The 16,793-nt window shown below is 40.7% G+C and overlaps 1 protein-coding gene across 1 annotated transcript in view; it reads right to left on the reverse strand.

Moving 5' to 3' along the window:
• The window catches only part of dync2h1 (dynein, cytoplasmic 2, heavy chain 1), a 201,153-nt gene that overhangs the window by 67,619 nt on the left and 116,741 nt on the right, over positions 1 to 16,793 (reverse strand). Inside the window, exons 76-80 of the mRNA XM_031897315.1 lie at positions 15,621 to 15,781; positions 13,199 to 13,324; positions 8,224 to 8,334; positions 4,354 to 4,509; positions 277 to 352 (exon numbers count right to left, since the gene is read on the reverse strand). Coding sequence (XP_031753175.1) covers positions 277 to 352; positions 4,354 to 4,509; positions 8,224 to 8,334; positions 13,199 to 13,324; positions 15,621 to 15,781 — 630 coding nt within the window. The remainder of the gene's footprint in view (positions 1 to 276; positions 353 to 4,353; positions 4,510 to 8,223; positions 8,335 to 13,198; positions 13,325 to 15,620; positions 15,782 to 16,793) is intronic.

Consider the following 16,793-nt stretch of genomic DNA (forward strand, 5'->3'; position numbering starts at 1 on the left):
CCCTATTGGGTTTATTTAATGATTAAATGATACCCTTTTCTCTGTAATAATAAAACAGTACATGTACTTGATCCCAACTAAGATATAATTACCCCTTATTGGGGGCAGAACAGTCCTATTGGGTTTATTTCATGTTTAACTGATTTATAGAAGACTCAAAGGATAGAGATCCAAACTACAGAAAGACTCCTTATCCAAAAAACCCCAGGTCCTGAGATTCTGGATAAGTCCCATACCTGTATATAATAAAAACCACAATGCAGTTTATTACCTTACCTTCAAAAAGCCTGTCAATAATGTCATAAGCTGCACGAAGGTCTGCCAGGGAAAATTCATAAAATTTTGTCCATCCCTACAAAAATAATGCAAAAAAAAGTACCGTTTTAACAAATACAAAAAAAAGAGACACACGGGTCAATTCGTTTTGCCTACTTTTACACGTACAGTATAATGGCTGTAGCATCGCTCGCAGGGCCGGATTTCAAAACTCACCGCCCCCAGGCCGCCCCCGGTCCCATGCCGCCCCCCCCCCCCAGTGCGCATGCGTGTGTTGTGCCTGACCAGCGGTAGTGCGCAGGCGTGAGGGGGGGCGCGCATGCGCAAACAGCGGGGGCAAGCAAGCGCGCATGCGTCGTGGGCCAAAGTGCATACGGAGCAGTGGGGAGAAGTCCCCATTGCTCCGTACGGGAGCAGAAATTTTGAGATTATTGTGCGGCTGGGCGGCATGCCACCCCCAGGTTTCTGCCGCCCAAGGCCCGGGCCTTTGTGGCCTCTCCACAAATCCGGGCCTGATCGCTCGCCAAGATTAAAACCAGTCATCCAAAAGTTCCTCCTTAACTGGTTATTTGAGATTATGGGGCAGACTAAAGAAAGTGTATATTTAAAGGGGAAATCCAGCTTCACAGTCAAAATTTGTTACAAAGCCCCACACAACACAGGAACCCCTAATTTACCTATCACTGTAATCTGTTCCTTTAAAAAGTATGAATAAATACCATTTTATATGCTGAAATCCAGCTGCAACACAGTTCTTCTCTTTCTACATCATTTGAAATCCTGGCAGGGGAGGAGGGACTAAAACACTGATGTTACAAATTGTAACAACTTCTCCACAGCTTACAGACAGCATGCAGGAACTACAAAGCCCACAATGCATTGCACTGTGATGTTCCTTTCTCAATTGACATCACATGTGCAGGGGATTGTGGGATTGGGAGGATGCAGGCTGAAGGCAGGCTGAGGACAGACGACTACTATTAAATTTTTATTGAGGTTCAAAGTAGTCAGCCAGATCAGCAGGGGAACAGGGAACTGTTCCAAACCATATTATTACATTAAAAATCATGAAAATGCTGCATATTTTTTAATTGGTGTATATTGCAAAGGCTTAATTTGTGTTTGGGTGGAGTTTTCCTTTAATATTAACTGATGTAAAATTCAAAATGGATAAAGTTACAAACAGAAGTCAAGTTTCGCCTTTGGTATAAATTGCTATGTAAATGTTCTGGTTATGGCTAAACACTAATAAACTTGGCAAGGTCCTCTGAAGAGTATGGATAGAAACTGGGGCAAGTCTAGTAAACTGGGGCCAACATACAAATGTATGTACTTTTACTAGTTTTGCTACTTTGCTGTCACTGAAATGCTTTTTTCGGCACCTGTTACACTGCCGTGGGCTGCCCCTAGGTGTGCGGTGCTGAAAGGGGCTCCCCACTCTCCCCGCCAGCTGACAGCAAGATGCATAGGAGTGCTAGGCATGGTGTAAATAATCCTCCACATTATTCTCAATGGAATGGGGCTGTCAGCAAAGAGAATAAACAATTGGTCGTGGATTTCCTCCTAGGCTTACACTTTGTATAACTTTGTATAAACACAGCGTTGGTATAGTTGTGCCTGTCTTGCTGAGCAGTATATCAGTTTTTCTGAACGCCGCGCAAGCTATAATTAATCACAACTAGGATGAACTTAAGGCTGGTGCATTCCAGCTAAACCAACAAACTGAAGTACACAGGGGCGGCAAATCCCCCTGGATTACCCACACACTGCCCAATGTGTCAAACTACTATGAAGAGGATAAATTGCTTGTGCTTTGTGCTAACTCTCCAAATAATTAACTGTGACACAGATTCAAGTTAAATTAATGTCATTACAGAACAAATGTGGGACAGCGTTAAAGTTGCATTTCTGAGGCTGCATCTTAAAATGGGGATTTATTCATTCTGGCTAATTTTGTTCACAAGAAACCCTCAAGAAATAATGAGAATGCCCTTAATGTTCTGTTTACCTTGATGGGCATCACATTCTCTAAGTGTTACACTGCCAGACACCTAAGGCCATTATTATTCAGCATACACGTTGTTCTACGTGTTCCAAAATGAGCTGCAAACTTCCCGGGAAGCTCATTTAAGGACACAGGTAAGAGTCAAGCTGAAATGTCAATCTCAGTTCTTGTCATGCACTGTGATTTTACCAGTAATGTCATGTCTTCTTCATTATTCCTACAGGAGCATCCAATTAGAGGCGTATTAGCTAGATATCTGGAGAACCATTACTTTGACCAGCCTTGTGCTTTATTTATTTGGGTCCCTTCCTTTCCACTCATACAAGACTTTCCTATGAAGCTCTATCCTGGTTCCAGACAAAAATGGATGAATGATACCATATGCAAAGGCAGGAGAGCTTGGCCTTCATCATTTGGCATACTGTCCTACAGCCGTAGACTGGGCTGTGATTACATTCCTTGCATGTTTTCCAACTTTCCATTAACCTACTCCCTGCTGTGTCCTGCACACAAACCCAGGCAGCACTCACCTTTACAGTCCTTCCCTCTCTCCCCGTCCTTCCTTATCTCCCAAAATCCCATTGGAATCTCCTTTCCATTTGCTGTCTGCCATTTTGAATCTCTTGAAGCATCCTGTTATAGTCTAACAATTTTCAAGCTGAATATTGAACAATATATTCTGCCCTCCTGAGGGCAACAGGACTGAAGGTCCCCTTTGTAGTCATGAGAAGGCTATAATTTCCAGGTATTGTTTGGTAAAGACTTATTACAGGGGGTAAGCAGAAGAAAATAAAAAAAATATTCAATGTTCTATACACTCTGGATCAGTGATCTCCAACCAGTGGATCGTGAGCAACATGTTACTCACCACCCCCCTTTGATGTTGCTCCCAGTGGCCTCAAAGCAGGTCTTCATTCTTGAATTTCTAACTTGGAGGCAAGCTTTGGAAGTATAAAGATTGTCGGTACTACCAAACAGAGCCTCCTGTAGGCTGACAATCCACATAGGGGCTACCAAATAACAAATTACAGCCTTTTTGGGGCACCCCCAGGAACTTTTTTCATGCTTGTGTTGTTCCTCAACTTTTTTATATTTAAATGTTGATCATGGGTTAAAAAGATCAGTGGTTCTCAACCTTCCTAATGCCGTAACCCTCATGTTGTGGTGACACCCAACCATAAAATTATTCCTAACACCATCGTAAATATGTATTTTCCGATGGTCTTAGGCGACACCTGTGTAAGGGTCGTTCCACCCCCGGGGTCCCGACCGACAGGTAGAGAACCGCTGGCCTAGATCATCCTGTTAAAATCACAATTATACCCCAAAATCTTTCATACTCGACAAGAAACCCCTGTACTTAATCTTACTCTACAGCAATATCATAGAATCAGTTAGGTGATGTACTGTATATAAAAGGACCAGTATGCAATTATTTTATTGCAGATATTAAGCAATGAACAGAACACTGTACAGCTATAAGATCTGTTATCTGGAAACTCCAAATTACAAGAAGGCCATCTCCCATAGACTCCAATTTAATTTTTTGCAAAATATTTCCTTTTCTCTGTAATAATAGAACAGCATATTGTATTTGATCCCAACTAAGATATAATTACCCCTTATTGGGGGCAGAACAGCCCTATTGGGTTTATTTAATGGTTAAATGATTCCCTTTTCTCTGTAATAATAAAACAGTACCTGTACTTGATCCCAACTAAGATATAAGTACCCCTTATTGGGGGCAGAACAGCCCTATTGGGTTTATTTAATGGGTAAATGATTCCCTTTTCTCTGTAATAATAAAACAGTACCTGTACTTGATCCCAACTAAGATATAATTACCCCTTATTGGGGGCAGAACAGCCCTATTGAGTTTATTTAATGGTTAAATGATTCCCTTTTCTCTGTAATAATAGAACAGCATATTGTATTTGATCCCAACTAAGATATAATTAATCATTATTGGAGCCAAAGTATGGTGAGCCAAATTACGGAAAGATCCCAGGCCCAGAGCATTCTGGATAACAGGTCTCATACCTGTACTAATAAGACCCAAATAATTTGCTTACCTGTGGTATGTAATTTCTTCTTTCTTGGCACACTGCATGAAACCAAGCCAGACTAAACAAAGCCTGTGCCCGGGGTGTTTGTCCGTTTTTGCTTATCTGCTCCGGTGTCCACGATTCATAGGTCCTCATTAAGTTCTTCTTAAGTCCTGGTGGTGCCTAGAGGTGTTATATACATGTAATTCAGCTGATGTGGAATAGGAGACATGTTGGGGTGTTTAATGCAAATATAAAGGCACAAAAAGAGAGGGAACAATATGCATCTGATATCTGACTTCATCTAAACTATTCCAGTAAGTTCAGTCTGAGTTTGCATGTTCTATTATGTGCCTGCCCATTTTACGTTCCTGCTGCAAATGTATACGGGACACAAATAGTGGCAAAGATTCTCCAGCATGCTGGGACAATTTTCTCATTGCACTAGATGAGTAAGAGCTAAAAGTCAATTGGTTGGTATTACGATTCTCCAGCATGCTGGGACAATTTTCTCATTGCACTAGATGAGTAAGAGCTAAAAGTCAGTTGGTTGCTATTACGTTCCTGCTGCAAATGTATAAAGGACAAAAATAGTGGCAAAGATTCTCCAGCATGCTGGGACAATTTTCTTATTGCACGAGAGGAGTAAGAGTTAAATGTCAATTGGTTGCTATTATGATTCTCCAGCGTGCTGGGACACTTTTCTCATTGCACTAGATGAGTAAGAGCTAAAAGTCAATTGGTTGCTATTACGTTCCTGCTGCAAATGTATAAAGGACACAAACAGTGGCAAAGATTCTCTAGCATGCTGGGACAATTTTCCCATTGGACCAGAGAAGTAAGAGCTAAATGTCAATTGGTTGCTATGGATGACTTGACCAGGACAACATTATCAATGTCACTTTCTTATGACAAAAAAATATTTTTTTTAATTGTGAGAATTCTATTATACAATATGCTTGAGCCACATATGTAATTGATATGAAATGTCTGAGCTGGGAAATTAAATGCAATTACTCCAGCAATGCTAACGCGCTGTGAATAGTCATTTGTCAATATGCTTGTTACCCTAAATCTCTATATTTTATAATACAGCGCTCATTTGTTGATCTTTCCTGATGTCTGCTGTGCTCCTGTGTGTTTCCTTTTGATCTCAAATCCCAAAAAGTGTATGAGCAGAGTATTTCTAGCCAGGCACTTAAAAGAGACAAGCAATAAAAATGATGAACTGATTTGGTCGCTTCTGACATCAGTCATTGTAAACATCCATCTGTTCTAAGATAAATGCACTTTTATCTTAAATCCAGCGCTTAAAGTGCAAGCAGAAGGGCTTCAGATCTTGTTATTGTGAGATGAGAGGAAGCAGCAGTGACTTTGGGAAACACAAAACAAACCATAAAAAGAAGCTAATTATGAGTTTGGTGGCAATACGGTCTTGAGTCATAAAAATAACTGAAGACAACAGACGGAAGGGCCAAATGTCCTGTTTCATAGTGATGCACTTAACTGTGCCATAGCTAAAACAAAGCGAGCCAGTCAAAGTACGTGGGGCTAAGTGCACCTGCCTGCTCCACTTCTGCCTCTTGGGAAACCTTTAACAGTCTAGATTATTTTCATGCAGCATTTTAAAATTGACGTCTGCTTAGAAGAATCACTGGTTTTCAGTGCACATAAGACCCCCAGTTCCCAGTGTCGGACTTGTGTGCAAGGGACCTCTACTAGGAAACCTCAGACCTACTCTCCAAATATGTTTCTTTCTCTCTTCGTTTGCCACCTTTGTTCTAATACCCTCTTCTCTTTACATGCTCTTATCTATCTTTACATCCATTCTCTTCTTCTTTTCTCTTCTCCCAGAGGAATGGGCTTGATATAGACTTACAAGGGCAATTGGTTGGTTGAGGAGGGTGGCCCACTGACACCTAGGCCCACTGGGAGTTTTCCTGGTGTCCTGGTGGGCCAGTCCCACTCTACCAGTTCCTGTTTGTTTTTTTATTACACCTCTTTCAGCTATAGAATTCCAAGTGCTGGCCAGAAATCTCCAGGTAGCATTAGGGGAGGTACAATATGGTGGCTGCAGCCTGGCACTGCTCTGTATCACACACACAAGGCTCCGCTGCTCAACATTTGGATTTGCTTTGCTTTTCTGCAGAAGATATTCCACTCCACTGATTTATCAAAGGTCGAGATGCTTGATCTTAAAGAAAAAGCTACTTTCACACCTTTTTTGGTATTCCTGCAAAGTGTTTTTTCAACTAAAATGTGCAAGTTAATCCTTGCAAAGTCTATTCAAACCCAATGGGATATCATTGTGTAGTTGAAATGAGCTCTTCCTACATTTCATTTAGCCAAGTTGTCCATAAAGGTGAAGGACTGTCTCTATAGGCATGCACTATGATAGAAAGGTCTCAGATATGGCTATCCATGTGAAAATGCTTCTGCCCCTAAAGGTGGCCATACATGTGCAGATTTTAGCTGCAGATTTGGCTCTTTTTGTCCGATTCAACTGCAGGACACTCTGATGTGGCCTACCCATCCATAATCCGGCCAAAAATAATACAAATACTGATGGTACAGGTCTAAATATCTTGTTGGAGCGATTACCATATCATTGATGTGTTCCTTGCTCCAACAGTCTGTATTCCCAATCCAATACTATCCACCTCAGAGAAAGATCAGCTCATTTGGTGACCTCAGCAAACAAGCAGATCTTTCAGTGCAGCGCCAACTTTAGTTTGCTTTGCATTTTTACACTTCTATGGCTGAAGTTTAAATTATTTATTTTAAATCCCTTTATATTCTTCTTTTCCTCAGAGACTGGGTAGATCATCAAATACATGGGCTTCTGGTGGAACAGTTGCTCCTAAACAGCAGTAAGGAACATATACTAAAACTGCAAGGATTCTCAGCTTAGTCATTAGCAACAAAAAGAGCACAGGCAGCACTGCATCAAGAATTTTCATTTGCTCTAGAATGTGCAATATATGGCACCTAGACAGTAGCACATATAAACATGCCTGCTGTCATCCCTTCCCCCCCGCACATAAAGATGCACAGAAAAGTACCAATTCCCTTTATCTTTTAATCTCTGGTGCTTTCATGTTCGGTGCTTTAGCGGATAATTACTTGCTATGTGCAGGAGCCCATTTTGCTTGGAATTTAACATTTGTCTTTCGGCTTCCAATGAGTTTCTCCTTTGCCTAACAACTCGGCGAGCCATTCTTGCAATTAGGCACGGAAATAAATTATTCTTCTATATACTCCACTAACCAGGGAAAGTGATTCCAGAATAGTATATTATCCCCCGAAGGATTATAGCATGAGATGCATCCATTCTACTTTCACAGAAAAGAAGCCAGATGACAGTAATAACCAGTCTAGATATTTCAGTAGATACATCAGTAAAGCACCCGCATCTCACTGATATCCAATGAAATCTACTTTCCACTCTTATTTGCTTCCAAACAATTAACAGGCCAGAATGTAGAATATATTATTAGATCCACAGCGCGAGAAAGGATTCATTTCACAGAACCCTAACCCAGTTCGTTCCCTCAGTATGTGCCGACACTGCAGTCTGCCCTACTTTATTCTCTCTGCTACAGGACAAACCTAGCTCTTGATCTCGGGCTTTGGAACAGCTATTAACAAAGCAAAACACTGAACAAATCAATTAAAAGTTTACAGGGCTCTATTAAAACTTGGAACCAAAGTTGAAGACTAAATGTCTTCTAACAACCAAATAACTGCTGAAACTCCAAACCAGAGAGCTCCTGAACTGAAAATGAAATAACTAAAAATCTAAAAATAATAAAAAATGAAGACCAATTGCAAATTGTCTCAAAATAGCACTCTCAACATCATACTATCTTTTATTTCTTACACAGAAAAGAGCCTTACCTCGTACGTTATCTTCAAACTTGACTGCAGCAAAATTGGTGTAAATTTGGGGTGAACTTCAGCAGTGAGCCACAGACGGAAATTACCCTTCGGTTGCAAAGAATTTAATTCCTGTTTTGTTACAGAAATAAAAAATAATCATTACAAACTATACAAAGTACTATATACTGTGGCAAGCCTTCTTGACCCATAAGCCATAGCACAGGCAAGGGGAGGTAGATGTCAGAGATATGATTTTCAAGTAATTCTAATTAGCAATTAGCAAAAGATGTTGGTGCCATGGTGACATGATTTCACAACAGCGCTACCCACTGGCACTAAAGTGTCCCACAGTCCATGGGTAGGCAGAGATAGGCTGGTATAGTGCATTAATAGGAGGAATGTTGGTATCTGGGCCTCCTTTCATTAGTGAAAAATTGTTCCTTTTACTTAGGGTGGTTTAAAGTTTCAATATTGGGTTAGACCCATTGTTCCAGGTGGCTTCTTGTCCACTGACCCCCCAAAACTACCAACACCTCCCTTACAGCATTCGCCCTAACTTATGCTCTGTATTTCCCAGCCCTCCCTTTAGATGGAGGATACTATTTCACCTCTTTGTTCTACTTCCGATTCTGAGCTCTATGGGTGAAGCAGCAGACAAGGTATGGGCAAGAAATACTCCCAGCAAGGGGTGAAGCTTCCATACTGAAATGTGTTAGATTTAGCAGACAGAATGGCACTAGTGTCTATAAAGGCTATAGCATGGTTACTATCCAAATAACAGAATAATTTTACCGTTTATAACCTTTAATACATGGCACTAAATCCCCCACATGAAATTAAGTAAATACGAGATAAGTATGAATTGCAAACAAGCCAATGACATATACATCTTAGCTTTTACTGTTTCGCTATTTTACTAATATATATATGTTGATACCTCATTATTATGTGGGTACTTTTTGGTTTGCAGCAACTCTGTTACTGGTAAAAAGGCTAATGTTGGTGATGGGCAGATTGGGAATTTCCATAACCAACTGTTTCTTAACTCATGGCCGTCTTGGCCTGAGCTTGGGAATGGACTTTATGGCCTAAGCCTGCCTTTCTTAAGATGATGAGATGACATTGGAGAGGGCTGGCTCTGGGCAATGCTATACAGGGGATTGGGAGGCACACAAATCATTTGTACTGCATGTGCTGAGGGCAATATATGGGTACGTTTTACAGGAGTTCAATTAATAAAAATAAATTGATAACACTGTTCTGCAAGATAAGGTAGTACATGATTACCTGGCAGTGGTGGGACATATCCTGGAGTAAGGCTAAAGCATTCCCTACAGATGTACAGTATATAAGGCGATCAGTCCTGAGGTTATAATTGGATTAAATGCTTCAATATAAATGGAAGTGCAGGGTAATAACCAGTTAGAATGATGAAAATGCTGTATATATGTAGGAATTCAGAGACATCTGTGTTCACCTGTATGAAGTGACACACTGTTCTTTAGAAAGACAAAGGCTAAAAGCAAAGCGTGCAGCCAAGGCATTGTACTCGCTCTCTTTGTTTCAATAGAATGACCCGGATTATCAAAATGTTATTTAAAATTTCCAAACCTGCTCAGCGTCTGCTTTTACGAGGCTGACATTTCACAGCTGGGCAAGAGAGGTGGCGAGAAAGAATCCCTGCAGCTATGGCAATTCCCTTAATTGAATCAATATGTACTAAATAAGGTGAGTTTGCTTGCCCGGCGCATCCACTCATAGCCCACTCAGCCCACTCTGGCTGCACATACAGCTGTTCTACCCATGTCTCATCCCAAATAAAAAGGTCTGAGAGCGGCAGGTTTAGAAGATTCTCAGCAGCACAGGAGGAGAGGGTTTTAGCTATGAAATAGGTATATTAATCCACATTCTGAGCATATCGGTTTGGGTAATTCTTATCTCCTAATTAACTAGCAGAATACAAAGTGCCTGAGTTACACCAAGTTGCCAGCTTCGGGAAATAAAAATGGAAGGTCACCTTAATTAACTTTTAGTATGATGCAGGCTGCACTATTCAAAGTCAGGCTGCAGGGGGGCTTCTATAAAGCTCTGAATCACGGGAAGGCCATCTCCCTCAGACTGCCTTTTAAGCAAATAATTCTAATCTTTTTTTAAATTATTCATTTTTTTCCTCTGTAATAATAAACCGGTAAAGTGTACTTGATTGTAACTAAGCTGCATGAATTTTTATAGGAAGCAGAACAATCCTATTGTGTTTATTTAATGTTAATACGATTTTTTAGTAAACTTCAAATATGGAGATCCAAATTACAGAAAGACTTCTTATCTGAAAAAAACCCAGGTCCTGAGCATTCTGGATAACAGGTCCCATACCTGTACCCCCTTACTGTCACTGTATTGCTGGAGGCTGAGAAAACACTACATACCACAGGTGCAACTAATCCAGGACCAGACATGTCAACTCACCCGTATTTTTTTGGAAATAACCCCGGCAGTCACAGGCCACCCAATGTCAGCCATTAGCACCTGAAATCTATCTTAACTGTTATAAAATGCATAGAATCATCACCAAAGTACTCTGATATCAGTGTGAATCAGTAGATTGGGGAGCATAGCAGGAGCTAAGAAGCACCCAGATCTCTTTGGATTTGCATAGGCATCTCTTTAGGAATTGTTTGGTTGAAACCTTCGAGCTCCCCCATACAAAAACAAGCCCCAGGCCTATTCTAATTTTTAACAAGCAGTTACTTATGTGACCAAAAACATAAAAAGTAAGATGTTGAAAATTGAGGGACCGATGTACTAAATATCAAAATGGCTGCGTTTAACTGGACAGCACTTATCTCTCCCTATGCACACACACATTTACACATTTACAATTTAAAACATGAGTATGAATATATATTAAATAACTGAAAATATGTGTTAGCTATTATTGAAGGCAAGTCTGGCAGTGCAGAAGATGATTTCATACTTCTAGCAATTCAGTGTTTTTCTGACTTAAGTATATAACCAAGCCGGCCTTTCATGCCTCTCAGTTTGTGTCAGAAGAGTAAGACACACAAAGGACGTGCAGCCATAGAGCTATTCAGCCGAGTACAAAGATGCTTTTGAGAATGGATCGGGCACCTGAGCAGCCTAGGGGTGGCCAAAGCAGCCTGCCAGGCAATTGTCAAGTGTGAAGCCTGCCAAGAAAATAACAACATACTCATAAAAGATCCTTTGAGCCATTTTAACTAGTCAAACCTTTCCGATGACCCTGAAAGCTACAGCTAAGTCAGAATTATTAAAGCAATCCATGTGCATGCATTGTGTAACAGATGCCCCCAAGAAAATGTCCATATACACAGAATACAGTTTATTAACTGTATGGGGAAATTGTAGGGCTATAGTCCTGCATTGGAACAGCTCTGTGCCAGCACTCAGTAAGGCCATATATGTGAGGGCAGTGAGGTTGGGGAATGCCCTTCCGAGTGATGTTGTGATGGCAGATTCTGGGGCTTGAAAAAGTTCACGAACAGGCATAATACCCAAGGCTATTGTGATACTAAAATCTACAGTTAGTATTGATGTTGGTATATATGGTTTATGTATGGAGTGTATAGATAAATCAGTAAGAGTGTGTGTATATATGTGCACTGGAGTTCACTTGGAAGGGTTGAACTTTGGTCTTTTTTTAACCCAACTTAACTATGTAACCTGTGCCATGTTTAGGTCACCATCCCTCCAGTAAACACAGATTCACTTCCAGGTGTTTCTTGGTTTCTTGTTATGGGGTTATAACACAATAAGATGGCTATGGAAGGCCATAAGGAAGCTGTCAAGCCAGCCTGAGGCAATGGCAGCTATAGCTAGGCTACAACAGGAAGCTGAGCCAGTAGAACCTTCATAGAATCCAAGGGGAAAGCAGCAATAAGAGTCAATAATATTGTAAACTCTTTTGGGCAGGGCTCTCTTCACCTCTTGTATCGGTTATTGATTGCTCTGTATGTTACTCTGTATGTCCAATGTATGAAACCCACTTATTGTACAGCGCTGCGGAATATGTTGGCGCTTTATAAATAAATGTTAATAATAATAATAATAATTTTGGTAAAATTAATTAAAAAAATGTACTTTGACTGCCAATACCAAGGATGACTGAATAAACACTGTTTTATTATGTTGTACTAACTATACCCTTAATATTACATTTATGTTCCCTCTAAAATCCTATAATCGGAATACCTGTGCAAATTATGCAGTTAAATACGTGAAAGCCAAAACAGTATTACTACAGCTTGACTTGCCTTTTATAGAACTGGAAGCCATGACCCATGGAAGCCTAAACAGTATTAATACAGCTTGACTTGCCTTTTATAGAACTGGAAGCCATGACACATGGAAGCCTAAACAGTATTAATACAGCTTGACTTGCCTTTTATAGAACTGGAAGCCATGACACATGGAAGCCTAAACAGTATTAATACAGCTTGACTTGCCTTTTCCAGAACTGGAAGCCATGACACATGGAAGCCTAAACAGTATTAATACAGCTTGACTTGCCTTTTATAGAACTGGAAGCCATGACACATGGAAGCCTAAACAGTATTATTACAGCTTGACTTGCCTTTTATAGAACTGGAAGCCATGACACATGGAAGCCTAAACAGTATTAATACAGCTTGACTTGCCTTTTATAGAACTGGAAGCCATGACACATGGAAGCCTAAACAGTATTAATACAGCTTGACTTGCCTTTTCCAGAACTGGAAGCCATGACACATGGAAGCCTAAACAGTATTAATACAGCTTGACTTGCCTTTTATGGAACTGGAAGCCATGACACATGGAAGCCTAAACAGTAATAATATAGAATGACTTGCCTTTTCCAGAACTGGAAGCCATGACCTATGGAAGCCTAAACAGTATTAATACAGCTTGACTTGCCTTTTCCAGAACTGGAAGCCATGACACATGGAAGCCTAAACAGTAATAATATAGAATGACTTGCCTTTTCCAGAACTGGAAGCCATGAAATAACGAGATGCAGATTCTTTAAGCAGAGCCACTCTCCATCGCGTGCACATTCCCGCAAGGACTGTATAGCGATATCAGCTTGGCCTTGACCCATTGCTACCTAAAATAGAGATGATACCATTAAGAGGTGTATATATTGTATATCAAGGACAAACTCTCCAGCTATAATTACTGGCTGCCTCCTGGCTATCCATGGGGAGTCCTGTTCCAGCAGAAACCATGCAGCTACATATTTACATGGAATATGAAGCACTTGCAAACCTTCAAATCTCTTTCGCACTACACATGTCAAACATAAGAGGCTGAGAAATTGCAGACTGAGAATATTGGAATAACGTACCCTGCATCCATTGGAACCATGAAGGAGTCTAACAGAATGAAGAATAATGGCCTGGCTAAAACTAAGTAGTCTTAGCTGGTCTTGTTAGGCCCTGGAGGTTTTTGTTAATTTTAAAAAATTTTAAATATTTACAATTTATAGTGCCCTTCAAATTGATGGTACCCAAAGTAATCCCCTGCCACACTACAAATTGGAGAATACAGAACCAATGCAATCCTTGATCTGGCTGGAAAATCAAACTTGCACAATTGACATCTAAATAATTTTTGGGCAGATATTGGTTGGGTAGGCCTGTTAGAGAGTCATATGTTCAAATGGAAATATACAGGATATTTCAGTCACATCCAAAAGCTTTATCTGCATGTTAAATGTAGTGCAATCAGTGTTGAACACTGCATATAAATAGAGAAAACACACAGTAAAAGCTTTAAGAAATTACAAAGATATAAAATATAATACATACGGTTGATTTTAATGTGCAAATAATAGCAATTCCATTTAGTATAAACCAAATAAAAGCACTGTTAGATTCATTTAGCAAAATCCCCAAAGTTAGATCAAAGGAGCAATTTCAAGAAGCTAATAAATCTGGCTTGAAATGTATTTGCTGTGCTTTATTATTTGAAATTGTGGCCATCGCTCATCTGTGAATAAAGCTTCAAACAGAAAGAAGCCTTTCCGACATCCCCCAAGGTAGAGGATTTACAAGCAATTTCATATACTAAACAACTTATGAACAAAGTGCATTGAATAACAGCACTAAGCAGCCTGTTTAGGAAGATGCAATGCTAATTTTACATAAAAAATAAATGTGCATTTTGATTGTATTTTTATAAAAAGGAGGCTTCTATTCCATGTAAATTCCATACATAAAATATCCCATTCCATGTGTGTAAAAGTGTGAATGGCAGACCCAGTATTTTACAAAGATTTTAAACAAATCTGGACTAGTCAGCAGGAATCATTGGGACTACACAAAGTGTGAGAATGCTTAATTGGTTGCAGATGGCTGGCACCATTTTATACCCTATACGCACCCAGTTTACCTGGTAGACTCTCTGGGCCCTTGTAGTCTACTGAAACTCATGCCCTTAGTTGGCAAAGGTGTAGAGAGCATGAGGTCCACCTGGTAAACTGGTTGCAAATAGGGCAACCAATTAAAGAACAGGGGGACCTACGGGTACTATTCTTTATAGAGTAAGTGAACTGAATGCTGTTTTGCTTTTTAGTTGCAGTGTTTGGATAGTATTCATCCTAATTACAGGAACTGGGCACTCTTAAGCTGGTCATATACTATAAGATCTTTCCACTGATATGCTCACCTTAGGCGGGCGATATTAAAGTAAGTCAAACAATTGAATTACATTTATGGAAATAGGACTGGTTGGAGCAAGGACCAAACCAATGAGCTGATGCAGTCCCCAATACAATGGGAGAATCAAACCTGCCCATCAATATCTGGCAATTTTAGGCCTGATATTGGTCTGGTAGGCCTGTCGGGGGTGTCCATTCATAGGCAGACTGAAGGACCCGAATCAGCTGCTTAAATCTGCCCATGTATGGCCACTTTTAGTAAGCGTTCAAGTCAAACTGTTGCACTTGAATGACAGAGGACTCAACCTGAGTCAATGAACATAGTAAGTTATGTTGAAAAAAAAAAAGACACATGGGGATCATGTTCAACCTTTTTGCCTAATTGGATCCTGCCTAACTGCTAGTTGATCCAGGAAACAAAAGGAAACAAAAAAACCTTTAGAATCCTCTTCAATTTGCTTCTAAAAAGCCCACCAACCCCTTCTTGAAGCTATATAAGGTACATTATATCTTCCAGTATAGCCACATCAGGATGAGAATCCCAGTGGATGGACTCATTGTGAACAAAGCTTCAGAGTTTATTGCATGGTCCCCTTATATATTTATACATAGCTATCTGAAAGAAATAAACATTAAAAGCGAGAAAAAAAAAGAAAAATTTACTTTATGCAGTACCAGAGTCATCATTTATTGGTTGGTGTGGGGGCTGTACAGCATGAAAGACACAAAACTGTGGACTTACTTCATGAAAGCAGTCTCTGCCAACCTCTGCGCAGGCAAGTTCTTGTAGTTCCTGGGATGGATCAGCTCCGGGTGAGATTATAATGAGAATGGGCTCTATTGCCAGTGTTTCCTTACTGAGACGTTTCAGGTTTAGAGGTGGTGGAGATAATTCTTTGAGCTCTATAGGAGGAGAATCAAAAGCAACAGCCAAAATTTCAGGACTCAAGATTTAATCAGTTTAATTCAAATAAACCTTCTATTTTTTTAATTAAACATGACCTGAAACACTGCAAATGAAGATACAATTGTCTCGCTTAATAGATACTATGGATGGGCTCACAGACTAATGGGTTCCTCTGGTGGGCAGTCAGCCCTGCAGAGGGTCAGTGAGCAGTCATGGTGGGCAGTCAGCCCTGCGGAGGATCAGTGAGCAGTCATGGTGGGCAGTCAGCCCTGCAGAGGGTCAGTGAGCAAACATGGTGGGCAGTCAGCCCTGCGGAGGATCAGTGAGCAGTCATGGTGGGCAGTCAGCCCTGCAGAGGGTCACTGAGCAGCCATAGTGGGCAGTCAGCCCTGCGGAGGATCAGTGAGCATTCATGGTGGGCAGTCAGCCCTGCGGAGAGTCAGTGAGCAGTCATGGTGGGCAGTCAGCCCTGCGGAGAGTCAGTGAGCATTCATGGTGGGCAGTCAGCCCTGCGGAGGGTCAGTGAGCAGTCATGGTGGGCAGTCAGCCCTGCGGAGAGTCAGTGAGCAGTCATGGTGGGCAGTCAGCCCTGCGGAGGATCAGTGAGCCATCCCAAGATACCTGACATATTTTCACATTAGAATAGTATAATATGAAGCTTAAAAAATAGAAAGGTTAAGGCTGACTATTTTTCCCCACAGGGCTCTGATGGATGCCAATGAACAGATGCTGAGAGCACAAGCTGGACAGTCTGATTTACAGACCATTGAGGAATGGCTCAGTATTTGCTCAGTATCAGCTTCTTTCTGACAAGCTGCTTATGTGCTAGGGATGATGAGAAGCCCCATCTCGTAAACACAGCAATATTGGGATGTTCTTTATATTAGTAGGGAATTCCTGAATCATTGTAGCCTTGGGTGTCATTTGCAATCCTGTGTGTGTGAGGAAATAATATAGAGATGCTTACGTTATGTCACAGCCTATATATGCTCTACAGCAACACAGTCC

Source organism: Xenopus tropicalis, chromosome 2 (genome assembly GCF_000004195.4).
Source record: "Xenopus tropicalis strain Nigerian chromosome 2, UCB_Xtro_10.0, whole genome shotgun sequence".
NCBI lineage: Eukaryota > Metazoa > Chordata > Amphibia > Anura > Pipidae > Xenopus > Xenopus tropicalis.